Below are 23,389 nucleotides of genomic sequence, written 5' to 3' on the forward strand. Positions count from 1 at the left end.
ATAGAGAAAAACATCCAAACTAGTATTTTCAAAACCAATTTTTAGATGTTTTTCTATGAAGTCCGTCAGAAGTTCGTTCAAATCACGGGGGCGTGTCAGGGGCATGTTAAGGGTGGGATTTGGGCGTTCCTAACACTTAGAGACATTTTTCAGACATAATGGAACAGAACAAAACCATCCAAGATTAACACTAAGACGTTTTGAGCTAGACCTGTTTTTATAACGAATAAGGCACAAAAAGATGCCCTGAATAACCAGATGACCACTGGAGGAAATCAGGGGTGACTTCCCGTTACTCCCCCCCAGTGGTCACTAACTCCCTCCCACCCCCCAAAAATGTGATTAAAAATATTACTTGTCAGCAGCCTCTATGCCAACCTCAGATGTTATACTCAGGTCCATTAGAACAGCAAGCAGGTCCCTGGAATAGTCTAGTGGTGGGTGCAGTGCACTGCTGACAGGTGGACCCAAGCTCCTACCTCCCCCTACCTGTTACACTTGTGGAGGAAACTGTGAGCCCTCCAAAACTCTCCAGAAACCCACTGTACCCACATTTAGGTGCCCCCTTCACCCATAAGGGCTTTGGTAGTGGTGTACAGTTAGGGGTAGTGGGTTTTGGGGGGCTCAGCAGACAAGATAAGGCAGCAATGGTAAGATTTGTAACTGGGTGCATTTTATGAAGTCCACTGCAGTGCCCCTTAGGGTGCCCTATTGCTTTCTTGGGATGTCAGGGGGACCAGTCTACTAAAAATGCTGGCTCCTCCTACATCCCAAAGATTAGATTTTGTGCTTTTTGAACAATTTTGTTTGAAAATGGACCATAAAACAAAACGTCCAAATCAGTAACATAGTAGATGACGGCAGAAAAAGACCTGCACGGTCCATCCAGTCTGCCCAACAAGATAACTCATATGTGCTACTTTTTGTGTATACCCTACTTTGATTTGTACCTGTGCTCTTCAGGGCACAGACCGTATAAGTCTGCCCAGCACTATCCCCGCCTCCCAACCATCAGCCCTGCCTCCCAACCACTGGCTCTGGCACAGACCGTATAATCTGCCCAGCTCTATCCTCGCCTCCCAACCACCGGCTCTGGCACAGACCGTACAATCTGCCCAGCTCTATCCTCGCCTCCCAACCACCAGCTCTGGCACAGACCGTACAAGTCTGCCCAGCACTATCCCCGCCTCCCAACCACCAGTCCCGCTTCCCACCACCGGCTCTGGCACAGACCGTATAAGTCTTCCCAGCACTATCCCTGCCTCCCTACCACCAGCCCTGCCTCCCGATCTTGACTAAGCTCCTGAGGATCCATTCCTTCGGCACAGGATTCCTTTATGCTTATCCCATGCATGTTTGAATTCCGTTACCGTTTTCATTTCCACCACCTCCCGCAGGAGGGCATTCCAAGCATCCACTACTCTCTCTGTGAAAAAAATACTTCCTGACATTTTTCTTGAGTCTGCCACCCTTCAATCTCATTTCATGTCCTCTCGTTCTACCATCTTCCCATCTCCGGAAAAGGTTCGTTTGCGGATTAATACCTTTCAAATATTTGAACGTCTGTATCATAACACCCCTGTTTCTCCTTTCCTCCAGAGTATACATGTTTAGTTCAGCAAGTCTCTCCTCATACGTCTCGTAATGCAAATCCCATACCATTCTCATAGCTTTTCCTTGCACCGCTTCAATTCTTTTTACATCCTTAACAAGATACAGCCTCCAAAACTGAACACAATACTCCAGATGGGGCCTCACCAACGACTTATACAGGGGCATCAACACCCCCTTTCTTCTGCTGGTCACATCTCTCACTATACAGCCCAACAACCTTCTAGCTACGGCCACCGCCTTATCACACTGTTTCGTCGCCTTCAAATCCTCAGATACTATCACCCCAAGATCCCTCTCTCCGCCCATACCTATCAGACTCTCCCCGCCTAACACATACGTCTCCCGTGAATTTCTATTCCCTAAGTGCATCACTTTGCATTTCTTCGCATTGAATTTTAATTGCCAAACCTTAGACCATTCTTCTAGCTTCCTCAAATCCTTTTTCATGTTTTCCACTCCCTCCCGGGTGTTCACTCTGTTACACATCTTAGTATCATCCGCAAATAGGCAAACTTTACCTTCTAACCCTTTCGGCAATGTCACTCACAAATATATTGAACAGAATCGGCCCCAGCACCGATCCCTGAGGCACTCCACTACTCACCTTTCCCTCCTCCGAGCGAATTCCATTCACCACCACCCTCTGGCGTCTGTCCGTCAACCAGTTCCTAATCCAGTTCACCACTTCAGGTCCTATCTTCAGCCCCTCCAGTTTATTTAAGAGCTTCCTGTGGGGAACCGTGTCAAAAGCTTTGCTGAAATCTAAGTAGATTACGTCCATAGCTCGTCCCTGATTCAATTCTCCTGTCACCCAATCAAAGAACTCAATGAGATTCGTTTGGCACGATTTCCCTTTGGTAAAACCATGTTGTCTCGGATCTTGCAACTTATTCTAGGAAATTCACTATCCTTTCCTTCAGCATCGCTTCCATTACTTTTCCAATAACCGAAGTGAGGCTTACCGGCCTGTAGTTTCCAGCTTCTTCCCTATCACCACTTTTGTGAAGAGGGACCACCTCTGCCATTCTCCAATCCCTCAGAACCTTTCCCGTCTGCAAGGATATATTAAACAAATCTTTAAGAGGACCCGCCAAAACCTCTCTGAGCTCCCTCAATATCCTGGGGTGGATCCCGTCCGGTCCCATGGCTTTGTCCACCTTTAGCTTTTCAAGTTGTTGATACACACTTTCTTCCGTGAATGGTGCTCTATCCACTTCATTCTCATTTGTACTATTTCCAGTCCATCGCGGTCCTTCTCCAGGATTTTCTTCTGTGAAAACAGAACAAAAGTATCTATTTAGCAAATTTACTTTTTCTTCATCATTTTCCACATAGTGGTTCGCAGTATCTTTTAGTCTCACAATTCCCTTTTTAGTCATTCTCTTTTCACTAATATACCTAAAGAAATTTTTGTCATCCCTCCTTACAATTCTAGCCATTTGTTCTTCTGCTTGCGCTTTTGCCAGTCGTCTCTCTCTCTTGGCTTCTTTCAGTTTCATCCGGTATTCCTCCATGTGAAAACCTTGTATTTTCACAAAGAAAAGATAGCCTTTTTTTTTTTTTTTTTTTTTTTAAATGACCTTCTTTCCTATTCAGATTTTGGACGTTTTTCGCAAAATGTCCAAAGTAGGACTTAGATGTCATATCAAAAATGCCCCTCTTTCTAATGTAAACACAGAAGCTGTACTATAATAATTTGTGATCCTCCCTTTCCTTGATCCAGAGGCACCGTTGGCAGAATTAGACAAGACAATTGCCTTTGAACAGTTAGTCTCTTCACAGGAGACACCAAGAACTATGGGTCATTTTTTAACCTGGTTCACAGAGAATCTTGGGGGGTGGGGTGGGGGGAGAGACACAGTAAGTAGTTAGGAGACACAGGAAGAATTGCTAACCAGGAAATTTAATACTGTGTAAACTCATGTCAAGATATATAAGAAAGCTGTTTCACAACTTAGGTCACCAAAGAATCCAGTAAAACATTATTTTAGTTGTATCTAAGGCTTACAAGACTTAACATCAAAGTTGAAAACAAACACAAACTGTTTATGTCCAGATGACTTTGGAGACATTTCTGTCTCAAAGATCTCAGATATTCAAAAGGTTTTGTCATGTTGCCTGCCAGTGGTTGGAGGATGATAAAATAAAGACATCTGAGGGTAAGAATGTGCAGTCTAATATGTCTGGTGATGTGAGGAAATCAGGTAACATAAGTAAGGTTTTTGCACTGAGGAGTGGAATGAAGGTGAACCTTCACCCCCATGCATTTTTTTTCTGTGTTTGCAGAGTCGACTCAGGAGAGAGACCTTGGGGTGTTGGTGTCAGAGGATATGAAGGTGAAGAAACAGTGTGACAAGGCGACGGCCGTGCCAGAAGGATGCTAGGCTGCATTGAGAGGGGTATAACCAGCAGAAGAAAGGAGGTGTTGATGCCCCTCTACAAGTAATTGGTGAGGCCCCACTTGGATTATTGTGTCCAGTTTTGGAGGCCGCATCTTGCTAAAGATGTAAAATGACTAAGCAGTGCAATGAAAAGCTACAAAAATGATATGTGATTTGCGTTGCAAACCATACAAGGAAAGACTTGCCGACCTGAACGTGTATACCTTGAAGGAAAGGAAAAACAGGGGTGACATGATACAGATGTTCAAATATTTGAAAAGTATTAATCCACAAACAAGCCTTTTCCGTGGACAGGAAGGTGGTAGAACTAGAGGGCATGAATTGAGGTTGAAAGGGGGGCAGACTCAGGAGTAATGTCAGGAAGTATTTTTTCACAGAAAGGGTGGTGGATACATGGAATGCCCTCCCGCGGGTAGTTGTGGAGATGAAAACGGTAATGAAATTCAAACATGAGTGGAATAAACACAAAGGAATCCTGTTTAGAAGTAATGGATCCAAGGAATCTTAGTGAAGATTGGGTGGCAATGCCAGTAATTAGGAAGCAAAACCAGTGCTGGGCAGACTTCTACAGTCTATGTCCTGATCGTAACTGAATAGATATGGATGGGCTGGAGTGTAAATTTTAAGGGGTTTCAACGTTAGCTTCAGAACTCTTAGTACAAGAAAAATGCTGGGCAGACTTCTATGGTCTGTACTCTGAGAATGGCAAGGACAAATCAAACTTGGGTATACATATAAAGTATCACGCACCATGTAAAATGAGATTATCTTGTTGGGCAGACTGGATGGACCGTTCAGGTCTTTATCTGCCGCCATTTACTATGACTGGAACCACCCTTTCCAAATGTATAGCTAGGACCCCATCCATTTCTTTCTGAAATAGGCTCCTAGCAGGCGCCCTGTTATATAATCATTCTGATAATGCTCCTAAAGGGCTATTCTATAATCTAGGTGTCCACATTTACATGAATAAATATCTGTGATCATATAAGATCATATATAGAAAATCCCCTATCTACATGAATAACCTCATAGACCTCCCAACCAGAAATAGATCATCGTCTTCTCGTACTTACCTCAGTTTACACCTTCCCAACTGCAAAGGTATAAAAAACAAGGCCTCCTATGCATCCAGTTTCTTTTTGGGCAGCCAGCTTTGGAACGCTCTGCCAAGATCCATCCGAACAATCAACGACCATCTACCCTTCAGAAAAATGTTGAAGACCCATCTCTTCAAGAAAGCTTACCCTAATGACCCAACTTAACTTTTAAGCCCACCCATATGATTCCTGTCCTGACAATTATTATACCTTAGACCATGTCATCCAATCTCCTTATGCTCATCCCTCAATCTTTTCCTCCTCATCCTTCCTACTCCTTACCCCTCCCAATCTCTTTCCCTTTTGCTCATCCTATCTTTGTTTACCTCTCCATGTTAATTCACATATTTTCATAACCCTACTATTACAATGTTTACTACAACTTGTATTCTCCTTCAAGACTTTGTAATCCTATTTACTATGTAAGCTGCAAAATGTAATAAATAAATAAATAAATAAAGTGTCATTAAGACTAGACACTCTTCAGCACCATAGTTTCAACAGACAGTCAATGCCAGTCTTCACCAATGTCCACTGTTGCAGCTTTGAAATGAGCAGTAGGAAAAGGCAGGATTTAGATACAGGAAATTAGAAACTAAATAGCTATTTTATTTTAATCAACCATTTTTTTGGTAAGATTGAAAGTACTGTTTATGATCCTCTATCAATCTGGCTTTCATATGGTGTATGGAACAAAGATACTTTTGTTGCCACTCAGTCTTAATTTTTTTTTTTTTTTTTAGATTTCTCTGCAGCATTTATGTGTTAGATAACCAGCTTTTGTTATATATCTATAAGAAATCACAGTGCAGTTCTTGACTGATTCTGCTCCTCAGAGGAGCAGACCTTTGTAGTCTCTTGGGGCACCAAACTTTCTAGCTCAAGGTCTTTAGTGCCTCAGAGTTCTATTCTGTGTCTAATACAATTCATTATTTACCCTTGCTGGGGATCATTCAGCAACACAGGATTACTTGTCAATGTGTTCAATGATGACATACAAAAGTATGTGTAGAGTTTGGCTCAGATCAGCTCCAAAGGGCAGTGGGTCACTAAATGAAATCATTCAATATCTAAAAACATGTAAAAGGCATGGAATAGGCATGATAATAAATAAATATATGTTGTTTTTAGATACTGAATGATTTTCATTTACAGTGACCCACTGCCCATGACACAGCCATTTTTATGCTGACGAAACATGGCCATGGGCATTTTATGTTGAATATCTGGTAACTTTTAATCTAATAAAGACACTTTTTTTTTTCACAAGGTCTGTCTCATTGTTTTATCTTCCAAATTGTAAGCCCACCTTACTCCAGGCCCAAAACATGTTTCCAACAAACTCCCTTGAGATTTAGACCAACTGCATAGAAAAATGTCTTAAAATAAGTGTTGAAAATAGTGATTTGGACTTTTTGCAAAAAAAAAAAAAGGTTTTTCTGTTTTGAAAATGACCCATGTCATTTTCCATTTGGAGGTCTTCTTGCAATTTCACAATGCTCTTGTGATTTACAACTCTGAATAACTGTCATCAACAAATTTAATTACCTCATTAGTTATTTCAGTCTCTAGATCATTTGAATATTGATGAGCCCTATATCACTTCAGCTTTTAAAGCAATAGCTTTTAACTGAAGACTGGCAGCCACAAACAACTCTTATGCCTTCACTGTGATTCTCTGAATGAAACCCATCAAAAAACCCAGAATAAAAATGTACATGTAAACTGAAATAAAGAAACAGGGTTAATAGCATAAAACCTAATACTGTTCACTGAACGACAAAGGTTGCACACTACTGTTTTAAGGTTTTGACAAACATACTGTGCATGCTTCTATAGTGCTTTCTTCATGTTATCATCCAGACAAAATATCCAGTCCAAATAAGTTCAATTACAAGAATTGCTTCCTGAAACTAGCAATGACTGATGAATACATTCAGGAATCCTTGAATGACTGCAGTTTTCAAGGTACAAGAAAAAAGGCAACAATAAGGAATAACAAGTGGGGAGATCTCAAATACCTTTGTGGGTACTGTAGAGAGCAGCAAAGGTGACCATGAAGAAGGTGGTGGAGTACTTGCCAGCATTGACCAGATGTGGGAAAGCGCGTTTAGTGTCCCGGTATCTACGCAGGCATTGAATGAAGCGCAGCCAAGCAGGTATACACTGTACAACAGCTCGCACACCATATGAGTAGCTACTACACAGTTCATGACCTACATTGTGAAGAGAAAATTGAAAATTACACAAGAAGTCACTTCATCAAAATTTCTCCACCACTAAAATCAATCCCCATCTTCTTCAAACTCCCAATATTTTGCACCAACATTGCCGTTTTCCACTCCAGTTCTTCAGAGGCACTACATGCAATTCTTGGTTTTGCTTTTCCTTCCTATCTACACTGCTGCATCTTTCAGTATTTCAATATGTCCATCCTCACCCTCCTCCCTTTATTATCCCCCCTGTAACCTCCTGCACCTCATCATCTTGTGCTTCCTAAGAGAAGAGCTCTAGGACACTTACCTCAAATGAAATGTACCAAAAATGGGGCTGGACTAATAACAATGCATGTAAAATGCAGCTTCACCTCATTACCCTAACTTCAGATCAGGTCATTGGGGATGGTGCAGAAGCAACATTCACACCCCACTGGGAGTCATAATTACTGGACGAGTAGAATATACTGGCCAGATTTAGGTATTTGGGTCTTGTGCACCTGTTTTGTTTTGTAACCTCCAACTGGAGTAGAAAGAAATGGGGAAACTGCTAAAAATAGAAGGCAGGCCAAGGATGAAAGATGCTACAGCCCCAGTAGGGGCTGGTCTGACTGCAGCAGCAGCTTATAAGGTGCAAGAGGAAAGTGACTAGCAATAAAGAAAATTTAACAAATGTACTGCTTTGGATTTCCAGTCCTGGAATTCATATGTGGTTCTAATACATCACCTGCACCCAGAACAAAGCTTTATGTACATTTTTGACTCTATGCAGTAGCCTCCCTTTAAGCCTCCCCAGTATTCAAGTGCAATGTGCGATTAGGAAAATGCAGCTTTCTAATGTACCTTTTAAAGCTGGTAGTAGACCTTTATTTTTGGACCAATCGAGTTCGAAGCTGTAGAAGCAGATCATGTACTCAAGATCCATAAGTATGACAACAAGGCTATTTAGTTGATCCGCCAGCCAGAAATCCGCAAAGCCCACTTTGTGAAAAGGAGCTGTGAACACCCGGAACTGACAAAGGGGAGAAAATAATGCAGGGTCATGAACAGCTGCAGTGGATTGATACTGTTTCACTACGAGAGCAAATGCACTGAAGAGTGAGATTAAACAGTTTGTTCAAGATAGACAAGAGTTCTTCCCCCTTCTCAAAGTATTTTGCTTTTACTTATCTGCTCCTTCACCACCCCTTCCACTCACACTCAGTCTACACCCTCCTTTAGTCTGATTCCATTTTAGGGCTAATATCTATTTCTTCTTCTAAGGGTGACATAGTATGAGTAAAAGGAAACAATGCATTGGAGTAAGAAGCAAATCAACCCAATGAGTCTGGGATTGCAGCAATAAAAGGAGATATTACTAAGATAGTCATTTAAATTGAAGACATTGACAATATTTTCAAAGGCACGTCAAAAGTGGATGAGACAAGCCAGCAGAGGTAAGAGGACAGAAACAACTAAGTGATGGTGATTTTCATTTCAAATAAATAAGAAATTAACATTAAAAAGTATAGGGGCAACATTTTTTCATATTTCAACATTTCATCCTTGGGATTCTGTTCCCTAAAGCAGTAATTATTTTAGTCACCCACCCTAACTCCCTGGTAATCATGTTCCTAAACCATTCCACTGACAAGTCAGTCCTCATTAGTACACCAGACCTGCAGGAATTTCCGATCCTTTCTCTCAAATTCTAATTTGACTCAGCGTACCTCTTGACCTACTCATTTCTTAGAGTAATTTTAGACCTGTCTCTTCACTCTATCTTTTATTGTAACTTAGAAACTCCTTTGTGTGCTCCCTTTCTCCTTATTATGATTTTTATGTAAATTGCTTAGAAAAAGCGAATGCTACATACCTGTAGAAGGTATTCTCCGAGGACAGCAGGCTGATTGTTCTCACTGATGGGTGACGTCCACGGCAGCCCCTCCAACCGGAAACTTCACTAGCAAAGTCCTTTGCCAGCCCTCGCGCGCCCGCGCGCACCGCGCATGCGCGGCCGTCTTCCCGCCCGAAACCGGCTCGAGCCGGCCAGTCCAGTATGTAGCAAGACAATACACTTCAAGGGAAGACACAACTCCAAAGGGGAGGCGGGCGGGTTTGTGAGAACAATCAGCCTGCTGTCCTCGGAGAATACCTTCTACAGGTATGTAGCATTCGCTTTCTCCGAGGACAAGCAGGCTGCTTGTTCTCACTGATGGGGTATCCCTAGCCCCCAGGCTCACTCAAAACAACAACATTGGTCAATTGGGCCTCGCAACGGCGAGGACATAACTGAGATTGACCTAAAAAATTTACCAACTAACTGAGAGTGTAGCCTGGAACAGAACAAACAGGGCCCTCGGGGGGTGGAGTTGGATCCTAAAGCCCAAACAGGTTCTGAAGAACTGACTGCCCGAACCGACTGTCACGTCGGGTATCCTGCTGCAGGCAGTAATGAGATGTGAATGTGTGGACAGATGACCACGTCGCAGCTTTGCAAATTTCCTCCATGGTGGCTGACTTCAAGTGGGCTACCGACGCTGCCATGGCTCTAACATTATGAGCCGTGACATGACCCTCAAGAGCCAGCCCAGCCTGGGCGTAAGTGAAGGAAATGCAATCTGCTAGCCAATTGGATATGGTGCGTTTCCCTACAGCCACTCCCCTCTTGTTGGGATCAAAAGAAACAAACAATTGGGCGGACTGTCTGTGGGGCTGTGTCCGCTCCAGATAGAAGGCCAATGCTCTCTTGCAGTCCAATGTGTGCAGCTGACGTTCAGCAGGGCAGGAATGAGGACGGGGAAAGAAAGTTGGCAAGACAATTGACTGGTTCAGATGGAACTCCGACACAACCTTTGGCAGAAACTTAGGGTGAGTGCGGAGGACTACTCTGTTGTGATGAAATTTGGTGTAAGGGGCCTGGGCTACCAGGGCCTGAAGCTCACTGACTCTACGAGCCGAGGTAACTGCCACCAAGAAAATGACCTTCCAGGTCAAGTACTTCGGATGGCAGGAATTCAGTGGCTCGAAAGGAGGTTTCATCAGCTGGGTGAGAACGACATTGAGATCCCATGACACTGTAGGAGGCTTGACAGGGGGCTTTGACAAAAGCAAACCTCTCATGAAGCGAACAACTAAAGGCTGTCCTGAGATCGGCTTACCTTCCACTTGGTAATGGTATGCACTGATTGCACTAAGGTGAACCCTTACGGAGTTGGTCTTCAGACCAGACTCAGACAAGTGGAGAAGGTATTCAAGCAGGGTCTGTGTAGGACAAGAGCGAGGATCTAGGGCCTTGCTGTCACACCAGACGGCAAACCTCCTCCAATGAAAGAAGTAACTTCTCTTAGTGGAGTCTTTCCTGGAAGCAAGCAAGATGCGGGAGACACCCTCTGGCAGACCCAAAGAGGCAAAGTCTACGCCCTCAACATCCAGGCCGTGAGAGCCAGGGACTGGAGGTTGGGATGCAGAAGAGCCCCTTCGTCCTGCGTGATGAGGGTCGGAAAACACTCCAATCTCCACGGTTCTTCGGAGGATAACTCCAGAAGAAGAGGGAACCAGATCTGACGCGGCCAAAAGGGAGCAATCAGAATCATGGTGCCTCGGTCTTGCTTGAGTTTCAACGAAGTCTTCCCCACCAGAGGAATGGGAGGATAAGCATACAGCAGACCTTCCCCCCAATCCAGGAGGAAGGCATCCGACGCCAGTCTGCCGTGGGCCTGAAGCCTGGAACAGAACTGAGGGACCTTGTGGTTCACTTGAGATGCGAAGAGATCCACCAGGGGGGTGCCCCACGCCTGGAAGATCTGTCGCACCACACGGGAATTGAGCGACCACTCGTGAGGTTGCATAATCCTGCTCAACCTGTCGGCCAGACTGTTGTTTACGCCTGCCAGATATGTGGCTTGGAGCACCATGCCTTGACGGCGAGCCCAGAGCCACATGCTGACGGCTTCCTGACACAGGGGGCGAGATCCGGTGCCCCCCTGCTTGTTGACATAGTACATGGCAACCTGATTGTCTGTCTGAATTTGGATAATTTGGTGGGACAGCCGATCTCTGAAAGCCTTCAGAGCGTTCCAGATCGCTCGCAACTCCAGAAGATTGATCTGTAGATCGCTTTCTTGGAGGGACCACCTTCCTTGGGTGTGAAGCCCATCGACATGAGCTCCCCATCCCAGGAGAGACGCATCCGTGGTCAGCACTTTTTGAGGCTGAGGAATTTGGAAGGGACGTCCCAGAGTCAAATTGGAGCAAATCGTCCACCAATACAGGGATTCGAGAAAACTCGTGGACAGGTGGATCACGTCCTCTAGACCCCCGGCGGCCTGATACCACTGGGAGGCTAGGGTCCATTGAGCAGATCTCATGTGAAGGCGGGCCATGGGAGTCACATGAACTGTGGAAGCCATGTGGCCCAGCAATCTCAACATCTGCCGAGCTGTGATCTGCTGGGACGCTCGCACCCGCGAGACGAGGGACAACAAGTTGTTGGCCCTCGCCTCTGGGAGATAGGCGCGAGCCGTCCGAGAATCCAGCAGGGCTCCGATGAATTCGAGTTTCTGCACTGGGAGAAGATGGGACTTTGGGTAATTTATCACAAACCCCAGTAGCTCCAGGAGGCGAATAGTCATCTGCATGGACTGCAGGGCTCCTGCCTCGGATGTGTTCTTCACCAGCCAATTGTCGAGATATGGGAACACGTGCACCCCCAGCCTGCGAAGCGCCGCTGCTACCACAGCTAGGCACTTTGTGAACACCCTGGGCGCAGAGGCGAGCCCAAAGGGTAGCACACAGTACTGGAAGTGGCGTGCGCCCAGCTGAAATCGCAGATACTGTCTGTGAGCTGGCAGTATCGGGATGTGTGTGTAGGCATCCTTCAAGTCCAGAGAGCATAGCCAATCGTTTTGCTGAATCATGGGGAGAAGGGTGCCCAGGGAAAGATATTTGTTCAGGGCCCTTAGGTCTAGGATGGGACGCATCCCCCCTGTTTTCTTTTCCACAAGGAAGTACCTGGAATAGAACCCCAGCCCTTCTTGCCCGGATGGCACGGGCTCGACCGCATTGGCGCTGAGAAGGGCGGAGAGTTCCTCTGCAAGTACCTGCTTGTGCTGGAAGCTGTAGGACTGAGCTCCCGGTGGACAATTTGGAGGTTGAGAGGCCAAATTGAGGGTGTATCCTTGCCGGACTATTTGGAGAACCCACTGATCGGAGGTTATGAGAGGCCACCTTTGGTGAAAAGCTTTCAACCTCCCTCCGACAGGCAGGTCGCCCGGCACTGACACTTGGATGTCGGCTATGCTCTGCTGGAGCCAGTCAAAAGCTCGCCCCTTGCTTTTGCTGGGGAGCCGCGGGGCCTTGCTGATTCGCACGCTGCTGACGAGAGCGAGCGCGCTGGGGCTTAGCCTGGGCCGCAGGCTGTCGGGAAGGAGGATTGTACCTACGCTTGCCAGAAGTATAGGGAACAGTCTTCCTTCCCCCAAAAAATCGTCTACCTGTAGAGGTAGAAGCTGAAGGCTGCCGGCGGGCGAACTTGTCGAATGCGGTGTCCCGCTGGTGGAGAGACTCTACCACCTGCTCGACTTTTTCGCCAAAAATGTTATCCGCACGGCAAGGCAAGTCCGTAATCCGCTGCTGGATTCTATTCTCCAGGTCGGCGGCACGCAGCCATGAGAGCCTGCGCATCACCACACCTTGAGCAGCGGCCCTGGACGCAACATCAAAAGTGTCATAAACTCCTCTGGCCAGGAATTTTCTGCACGCCTTCAGCTGCCTGACCACCTCCTGAAAAGGCTTGGCTTGCTCAGGGGGAAGAGCATCAACCAAGCCCGCCAACTGCCGCACATTATTCCGCATGTGTATGCTCGTGTAGAGCTGGTAAGACTGGATCTTGGACACGAGCATAGAGGAATGGTAGGCCTTCCTCCCAAAGGAGTCTAAGGTTCTAGCGTCCTTGCCCGGGGGCGCCGAAGCATGTTCCCTAGAACTCTTAGCCTTCTTTAGGGCCAAATCCACAACTCCAGAGTCATGAGGCAACTGGGTGCACATCAGCTCTGGGTCCCCATGGATCCGGTACTGGGACTCGATCTTCTTGGGAATGTGGGGATTAGTTAATGGCTTGGTCCAGTTCGCAAGCAATGTCTTCTTCAGGACATGGTGCAAGGGAACAGTGGACGCTTCCTTAGGTGGAGAAGGATAGTCCAGGAGCTCAAACATTTCAGCCCTGGGCTCGTCCTCCACAACCACCGGGAAGGGGATGGCCGTAGACATCTCCCGGACAAAGGAGGCAAAAGACAGACTCTCGGGAGGAGAAAGCTGTCTCTCAGGAGAGGGAGTGGGATCAGACGGAAGACCCTCAGACTCCTCGTCAGAGAAATATCTGGGATCTTCCTCTTCCTCCCACGAGGCCTCACCCTCGGTGTCAGACACAAGTTCACGGACCTGTGTCTGCAACCTCGCCCTGCTCGACTCCGTGGAACCCCGTCCACGATGGGGGCGTCGAGAGGTAGACTCCCTCGCCCGCATCGGCGAAGCTCCCTCCGCCGACGTAGTCGGGGAGCCTTCCTGGGAGGTGGCCGCGGTCGGTACCGCACGCGGTACCGACGTCGGGGACCTCAACCTGGGCGATGGGCCAGCCGGCGCCACGCTCGACGGTACCGGTGGCGCAAGCACCGCCGGTACCGGAGGGGTAGGGCGCAACAGCTCTCCCAGAATCTCTGGGAGAACGGCCCGGAGGCTCTCGTTTAGAGCGGCTGCAGAGAAAGGCTGAGAGGTCGATGCAGGCGTCGACGTCAGTACCTGTTCCGGGCGTGGAGGCTGTTCCGGGCTGTCCAGAGCGGAGCGCATCGACACCTCCTGAACAGAGGGTGAGCGGTCCTCTCGGTGCCGATGCCTGCTGGGTGCCGAATCCCTCGGCGACCCAGAGCTCTCGGTGCCGACACGGGGAGGAGACCGGTGTCGATGCTTCTTCGATTTCTTCCGAAGCATGTCACCGGAGCTCCCCGGCACCGACGAGGAGGACGTCGAATCCATCCGTCGCTTCCTCGGGGCCGAGACTGAAGAAGGTCGATCTCGGGGGGGCTGTACCGCAGGAGCCCTCAGGGTAGGCGGAGACCCACCCGAGGGCTCACCGCCACCAGCAGGGGAATGGACAGCCCTCACCTGCACTCCACCCGATGCACCACCGTCCGACGACATCAGCAGACGAGGTCCTGGTACCACCGACGTCGATGCAGCTATCCGATGTCTCGGCGCCGATGCAGAGGCCCGATGCCTCGATGCACTCGATGCAGGGGCGGCCGAGGAAGATGGTCTGGACGCTGACGACGTCGATGCACTCGAAGATCCCGGTGCCGATGCCGACGAAGAGCCCGAGAACAACACGTTCCACTGGGCTAGTCTCGCTACCTGAGTCCGCCTTTGAAGCAGGGAACACAGACTGCAGTTCTGAGGGCGGTGCTCGGCCCCCAGACACTGAAGACACGACGAGTGTCGATCAGTGAGCGAGATAACCCGGGCGCACTGGGTGCACTTCTTGAAGCCGCTGGAAGGCTTCGATGTCATGGGCGGAAAAATCACGCCGGCGAAATCAAAAGCCGAAATGGCGAAATTTGAAGCACCAAATTTAGAGGGAGAAAAATCTCGACCGAGGCCGAAAAGAGGCCTACCCCGACGACGAAAGAAAACTTACCGGGGCAAAAAAGCTGGAAGTACGGGGAGGATTTACACGAAACCCGGCGGGGGGTTTCCGGAGCACTTCCCGACTAGGACAAAGCTTTCCCGAAGGAAAAAAACACGTTCAAAACAAATTGGACGCGCGAGGTCGACTTTCCGGGGCTCGACACGGCGAAAACACGACCGTACCGAGTGCGGACAAAAGAAGACTGGCCGGCTCGAGCCGGTTTCGGGCGGGAAGACGGCCGCGCATGCGCGGTGCGCGCGGGCGCGCGAGGGCTGGCAAAGGACTTTGCTAGTGAAGTTTCCGGTTGGAGGGGCTGCCGTGGACGTCACCCATCAGTGAGAACAAGCAGCCTGCTTGTCCTCGGAGAATTTCATTTTATAGGTGGTATATATTAAATAAAACAAGTGTGAAATATAATGCTTACCACTTTAATATCAGTTAAGTTTTAACAGACTATGGAAATAAACAAGCTAAACTGATGTCAAACATAGGGACCAAAAGAGAAACATATGCATTCCCACCATTTGCAGAGAAATTGCCGCCAACTCAATGCTTTCATTACCAAGGTCTTATAGAACTGCCCACATGGAAGAGAGCAAGCCTGAATGGCTGATGCAGTAATATAATATGGGAGGGCACTTTTCACAGGAATTTCCATGACTGAACAGGAGTTTATCAGCAGAAAAGTCACCTGTGAAAAACTTGCGTGCTAAAGACAGGGCTTCAAAGTACCTGCACTGATAATAGGCTGGGGGTAAAAGAGGAAGAGGACATACAGGGCTTTCATTTACAAAACCTTTCAGCAAGTGTATATACACACACTGGAATTTGTGCTCTGTTCCTGTAGCTGTAGGCATTTTCAAAGGGAAACCCCACATGAAAATCAGCTTAGAATCCTGTGGATACAATTTACCCACAGAAGTGCAAGCTCCCAGGGGGTGTTCAGAATTACCCCCTTAATGTAGAATATTGCTCTGTTTGTTACTCTGAAGATAAATTGTTTATCATTCAAACAAATATGCAAAGACAACAGGTTTTCAGGATGCTCTTCTATTACACAGCACGAAATATTTAGCTAACGAGAAGCTGAATAACTATTGTTTTGTGACTGCACGTATGGCATGCTTCAAGTGGTGCAAGTCCTGCAACACAGTTATGCTGGTGTTTTCCCCCTTCTTGCATCACCCACAACCAGATATTTTGTAAACTCACCAGCAGTTTCAATAACCAGAAGCGTGATTTGTAGTAGAATGTTTTGGTGGGGTTGATGAGGAAAAGCACCATAAATCCATATAGGATGAGAGGGTTGACCTGCATGGGTACCTTGGTAGACTGACTAAAAAGACATGACAGTAAACTTAAGCACCAAAGCATCCCCAAGAATCCAGCGATCTGCAAGAAAAGAACAAATTGCTTACATATGATCTGCCCATGTCTTTCCTATGCACAATCATCAATGTGCTCATAAACTCTAATCCTGATATCTGGAGTAAAGTTCAGTACAAAGCCACTAATGGACTTGTTGTAATATGTCAGCACTACTTTGAGATAAACTACTCTAGAATCTAGGGTAGGTTATAAGAATCGCTTGACCTTACCTCAAAGAGATGCTGATGAGACAAGTTGTTCCTTGGGTTCAGCTCAAAAATCAAAACATGGTTTACTCCTGCCTGCCTCCAGCCATACGTGTTAATTCCCAGGAGGAAAAGGAACTCGATCAGAAGGAAACCTCCTCGATAGATTCTCACCAGTGGCCATACGTTCTGGTGATTAAAGCAGACAGCACCTAAAAAAAAAACCCCCACCAAAAAACACAAAAAATGTTTTACAAAATAACATGTTGCAGATTGTACAAGAGCTTGAGTTTTGACCCTTCCAATCATATTATAGAGTGCCCAACAGGAATTAAAATCAAGAAAACATTATCTGTTATACATATTCTCAACCTCCTCTTTTAAGTTCCAGAGAGACATTTGACTTGAAGACTTTGATAGAAAGAAGCCTCTGAAGCAGATAACTACTGAAACTTGGGCCATGTAAGTGCACTAGATATACCCAATTTATATATAGCTTGGGAGGATTCTTTTTCTTTAGATAAGATCATTTTGACTTAAAATTATTTTTGCAAAGAGTGCTATATAGGAATAGTGCTTTGAATTCAATGTGAGATTGCAACAAGAGATCATCACTTTAAGATAGCACTGCTACAATCTTATTTTTTTCTCACGTATTTATTATTTTTATTAACTTTTTGTACCATTTTTATGTGATATTTTACTCCATTAACAGTGTTTAACATTCAGCAGGCAGAGACATTAGAATTAAAGCACACCTAAAGGATCTAGCACCATGAGAAATCCTGCTCTTATTTCACAGGCAGCTGTTCTAACCATTAAGATATGGCTCCATGTATCCCGCTCTTATTTTAACTTGGCAATGGGAGTGAGTCATTACACTAAGCAAGGCTCCACCGTTTACCCCACCACCACCAAAAGAAACCTCTCGGTACAATACGTGACCTATTAAATGAAAAAAGTATTCTATATACAAAAGCGAAGTGTGAAATCTAGAGAAATAAAACATAACACAAAGCACCGAAATAAACTACAAATAACAGACCGAACAAAGATATATATTAAAGATGATATTTTGTATTAACAAGACTAAAATCTAGTTCATGAAACAACGGAGAACTCAAACTGTCATATTTAAGCACCAAAGATGCATTTAACAATATTACAGTATTATGAACTTTAAACGTGGACCATTTGCAACATATTCTACTGCTCTAGAATGTGCAAACACTAACATTCTACTTTTTTTTCATTCTGCAATTTCTTCCCGCTTCCAGTTCAATCAGAACAACAGCTGGAATCTGGCACCATGGGCCATGCTTCACAACTACTTGGAGAGCTTTGATCTATTTGATAATCCCTTTGACCTTCTCCCCCCCACCCCCCCAAAAAAAAAAAAATCATTGCCATGACAGTACTCAGCTGAACACTGCACAGTGTTCCTTCCTTCTGGGCTCCTGCCATCATAGACATTAAATAGAACCACTAGGTCTCACCACTGCACGATGGCTCTGACCTTAGGAGCTTTGTAAATGCTGCCTCTGCAGCATCCCTGGCTGATCCAGGGTGTGCAAGATCAGAGTTCAGAATTTAATCCAAGTCTCTCCACATGGCAGTGCACAACTGCCTCACATCCTCAGTGAGCATATGCTGACTTAGGCCAGGGCTGAACTTCAAAACAGGTAAACGGCGTTTATGGCTGAGCTTTGGGGTCAGCAACAGAATGGGTTACTTGTTGCATATGCCCACCTGTCAATATGAGAGCAACATTCAGCACTATGAAGATTCCACAGTACAGGCCGACTCGAAAGGTGGTCCATGCTGGGGCAGGCTGCAGAAGAAAGAAGAGTAGTCAGTAATAAGAAATAAAGTTGTTATACACTCCAATGTGAACCGCAAGCCACTGCTAGCAATATTAAAACCTTGGATTTTCAGCAACTTCAACACACTATAGTATTGAGAGAACATATACTACATGCCATCTGTAGCAGCTCTACCCCCTTTGCTGAAATTCTAACTTTCCTTTAACACATGAAAAAGCTAAAAGCTTCTAAACATGGCTTCTGCTCTGACAGAGCTTCCTGTACAAGCAGTACAATAGGAGCTCTATCAACAAAACCCATGGAATGGGGGGAAAAATATCAATCTTAGACAATGTGAATGCAAAAAGAAGTCACCTCTTGGACTGCTATGTCTTCTATGTTCCTAATTGTAAATATGAGTAAAGCAAAGGAAGGTAACAATCCAACAACCCAACCATCCCACCAAAAAATTAAAAAAGCAAGCTCTCAACCTGTGCAGCTCCAAGTGGAGGAACACGCAAGCGTTTCATAGCTTTTTGTCTATCTCCATCTTCAAGTTCATTGGTCACCACACCCTGTTGGAGGAAACAATTTTAAGTCACTAAGCCACTAATAAGAATATCTATTTTATAAGATTAGCTTCTGTTTGCAGGTATTTAGAAACTGTAAGTTTATGTATTTTCCAACTAATGGGGTTCTCTGATGGTACAACAAATATCTGCATTTATTGGTGTTTTCATGGCACTGGTAAAATTGCTAAGTATCTTTCCTGGTCAAAATGAATACAAACATTTGTGCAGCAGAATAGAGGTTAGTATTGAAAAGCACAAAATATAAGTGGAAGATCCAAGGCAGGCAAGGAAAGGGATGAGATAGTATTAACAGAAGTGCTGTTTTTCTGCTATTTATCCAACCACCATACCTACTTTTTTTTTTTTTTTTTGTGCATCAGTAGTGTTTGTCAGTATCTATTGGTTAACATCTAAAATCAGTACCCTTAATAAGTCAACTGTGTTCCACTCTAAAATGGAGAACAAAGGACTAGATGTATGAAGGAATTTTTTTCCATTTTGTCTCTATGGGAAAATTATTTAACAATGTTCATCCAACTCTAAGAATCTACCAGTTCAAAACCAGTTCAGTACCCAGCAACACAGCACAACTAATGACCGTTCTGGACAATTTATAATCTTCACTTCTTTCGATCCCCCTGATGCCTGATCCACACCTACCTCATCTGATCACAATATACCTTTGTATCTGTCACCAACCGAATTGGCAACAGCCTCTACGGTACTATGTAAGCCACACTGAGCCTGCAAATAGGTGAGAAAATGTGGGGTACAAATGTAATAAATAAATAAAACTACTAATGGTTTAACAGCCAGCATATGACATCTTATAGACCTGCCAATGAAAACATTAAAAAAAATATATGTTAGAAAACAGGTCATCTGTGTGAATAAATTTTCAGCAATGTGTGTTTGCAGTGAATCAGTGCCAACATCAGCAGAATATACTATTATAAAACTGCTTTTGCAGTTTGTGCCTGTGAATAGATTTCCATCATGCAACTATGGGGACCGTGCAGGCAAGTGGAGCAGTGTCTTGGCCCTGCCCTCTTCAGCAACATCTACCCTCGTCTGCAGATCGGCTCAGAAATGCACCAGCTTTGAAGTGCTGCATTCTACTTGTCTCGTCATCTAGATGCTTTGTGCTCAGCTGTGAGAGGAACTCTGCCTGTAAATAGTTTTCCATCAAGCAAGCTTGAGGATAGTGCAGGAAAGAAGCACGGTGTCTTGGCCCTGCCTCCTGCAGCGACATCTACCCTCGCCTGCAGACCGGCTCAAAAGCACACCAGGGTCTTGGCCCTGCCCCCTGTGGCGACATCTACCGTCACCTGAAGACCGGATCAAAAATACACCAGTTTTTGAGGTTTGTTGTCTCAGGCAACTGCTGAAGGGGCACGCCTAAGTGGCTTGTAATGCCCCTTAGTGTGCAACTTGTGGACTACATTTAGAGGCAAGTCTTTTTTTAGAGATACAACTCGTGAATATTTTAGAACCTTACTGACTGTTCACTGAGTTGAGGGAAGGAAGGTGGTGTTGTACTTATATATAAATTTTTTTTCTGTACTAAACCTGTAGATGGTTTTAATGACCCAAATTCAGAATTACTTGTTTATGAGGTTTTAGATTCCGCTTTTGAGGACCCTCTCTGTATTATTTTCTTCTATTGCCCACCTAATAATTGGATTGAAGCCAAAGACAGACTTTATGATCTTATTTTTAGGAATTCAATAAACTATAAGCATGTTTTACTTGTAGGTTACATTAATCTGCATTTAGAAGATGACACTAACCCTAAAGTTTTAGGGCCCTGTTTACCAAGCTGCGCTATAGGCGCTAACATTTTTAGTGAACGCATGCTAGAGAAACCCACAGGAATATATGGGTGTCTCTAGCATTAGCGTGTGCTAAAAATGCTAGCGTACCTTAGTAAATAGGGCTCTAAAACAGGGCCCTAATGTTTTGAATATTTAAGGGCACTAAATTTTAAATGGCCATCTTCTACTGTAACATAATAATGGACATCATTTGGATCTTGTGGCATATACTGGACATTCCTCATTACACTTTCAGATAGAATCTATTAATTGGAATCCCATGGTATGGTCTGATCATTATTCTCTAGATCTATTAATTGGAAAGAAAAATGTTACAAACCGTCATTGGAAAAGACTAGCTATTTATCTAAGAGGTAGAACTGAGCCATCAGAATTTTGGAATAAAGTTAGTGATAGATTAGTATCAGACCCTAAGGGAAGTTTGTAATTTGGATGACTGGTACAAACTTTGTAATGATATTTGGAGGAGATAGCTGCAATGAAAAGGAAAAGTGACTCTAGAAATAAAGAAATTAACGTATACCTCGATTCTGAATTAATTGCCCAGAAGAAACATTGCAGGTGTTCAGAAAGACAACAGTGTAAAACAACAAATGAAAGTAGCAAATTAGCATAGAGATCGCAAATTCAAAAGTATAAAGCTTATTATTCTCATTTAAGATCTATTAAATCAAGCAAAGCTTTTTAAATCAGTACATCATTTGAAAAAGACCATGGATTTAACTCAACAGCAGATAGTTGCTGTTTTCTTTCAAAGGAGTAAGGTTAATATGATAAGGACTCAGATTAATCTGAATATACAATCATTAGTTTATGTTCAGTTTAGAACATATGAAGAGTCTGGCAACCCTGCAGACAGATTCTGGGTCAATTTTGATCCCACTGATGAGACAAAATTAAACACTCTTTTTAAAATGTATAATTTGTCATATTGCTCACTAGATAGGTGTCCTCCTTATGTTATTAGGGAGACCCCTGAAACTTTTTATGTATTGTTGAAGCAATGGTTGGATAATCAACTTAAAGGTGGTAAGTTTCCACTCAATGGTGGAAACATTGTTCTTACTCCTTTAATTAAGAGGTCTGCTTTAGGAGCACACGAGGTTTCTAATCACAGAAACATTGTATCAATACTATTATTCACTAAAATTATGGAGGGTCTGGTGACCTTCCAATTAACATCATATCTGGATAGATTTAAAATTTTGCACTTCTAATAATTGGGATTTTGAAAATATAATGCAGAGACAGTAATCCGGGGCTATTTTGGCAGAGGGAACATCTTTAAGGAAAGGTCAAAAAGCTGTATTATAGTCTATCATGAGCCTTCGACCTGGTGGACCACTGTCTCATGCTGTCAATATTAAGTTCTATCGCGGTAAAGGGTAATGTTTTGAGATGGTTTGAGGGTTTCTTACATCAAAGATCATATACTGTAAGATTTCAGAAATCTTTCATCTTCTTGGAAGCCATCCTGTGGAATCCTGCAGGGGTCTTGTTGTCTCCCACTATGTTTAATGTGATGCTCTCATCAGTTGGTTATAAGGTTTTTACTTAAGCAGATGACAAAACTATATTGTTACCTGTAGGTAACATGCCTACCGATACTGTAGGAGTGGAACGCCGGATACTACTCGAATACTACTGACCAACAGAACAACCTCACGTTTTGTGCATACTGATGGACTTATACTTATGCATACTACCTCTGTTTTTGCCTTTTGGCCATACTTTATGAATGTACTGGACATTTGTGCCTTACCCAGTTTGCTGTTTACTAATGTAAGACAGAATGCAGGGCCATTAGATATACAGCTTGTAACAGTAGTAGCAAGGCTTACACAAGACCAGCTTGCACGTAGGCGTCATATGAATAGATGACCTTGGAGGGTGTAGACACCCCCACCCTGCATCTCTGAGCCTAACGAATCTTATCTCCTGTGCTAGAAAGGAGCATTGTGTGTGTAGAAGAAGATGCTAAGTTTCGTTTTCCTTGCCAGTATCATTTCAGTATTATGACGTGTGTGTACTGTGAACTACAAATGTATACTGTAAGAACTACAAATGTTCGCTGCGCATGTCCACTGTGATGTATAAGGGGCCTAGTGCGCAGGCCCAACAGGGAAGTATAAATGTAAGTGTCAGATGATTTATGACACACAGTATCCTGAGACAACTCAGTGCTGTTCATTGCTAGCAATAAAGTTGCATTGTTTTGGAACCAACTTGCCTTTTGTCTTCTGATTCACTTAGCCTGTTTCATTGGCGAGCCAGCCAGGAGTGTTTACAAAAGGGAAATCGGATTATATTCTTTCCCCTCCCCATTGCGGTCAGGTCGGGTCATCGATCCCCTCCCGAGAAGGTGGTGAGTGGCCACCGCTGATTTCAGCGTCCATCTCCCGGAGGAGGGCCGATCAATTCCGCCTGACTGGAAAGGGGTTGTGTGGTTCCGGCAAGGAAGGCACCTTTTCTGACTCCGGAGAGAAGCGCACCGACGGCGCAGCTTGCAACGACGACGACGGACAGGCGAGTATACTCAGCGTAGTGACCGGCCCAGTAAGGACCGAAGAAGAGGCGTGATCACCCTCTTTTAGCCAGTGACTAATACGGACTA

The 23,389-nt window shown here is 44.9% G+C and overlaps 1 protein-coding gene across 2 annotated transcripts in view; it reads right to left on the reverse strand.

Moving 5' to 3' along the window:
- XPR1 (xenotropic and polytropic retrovirus receptor 1) overlaps positions 1-23,389 on the reverse strand; it is a 373,461-nt gene that overhangs the window by 49,814 nt on the left and 300,258 nt on the right. For both annotated transcript variants that reach the window (XM_030206951.1, XM_030206950.1), the window contains exons 6-11: positions 18,860-18,943; positions 18,316-18,397; positions 16,591-16,778; positions 16,205-16,384; positions 8,176-8,344; positions 7,138-7,332 (exon numbers count right to left, since the gene is read on the reverse strand). In XM_030206951.1, coding sequence (XP_030062811.1) covers positions 7,138-7,332; positions 8,176-8,344; positions 16,205-16,384; positions 16,591-16,778; positions 18,316-18,397; positions 18,860-18,943 — 898 coding nt within the window. The remainder of the gene's footprint in view (positions 1-7,137; positions 7,333-8,175; positions 8,345-16,204; positions 16,385-16,590; positions 16,779-18,315; positions 18,398-18,859; positions 18,944-23,389) is intronic.

The sequence above is a fragment of the Microcaecilia unicolor genome, chromosome 6, assembly GCF_901765095.1.
Source record: "Microcaecilia unicolor chromosome 6, aMicUni1.1, whole genome shotgun sequence".
NCBI lineage: Eukaryota > Metazoa > Chordata > Amphibia > Gymnophiona > Siphonopidae > Microcaecilia > Microcaecilia unicolor.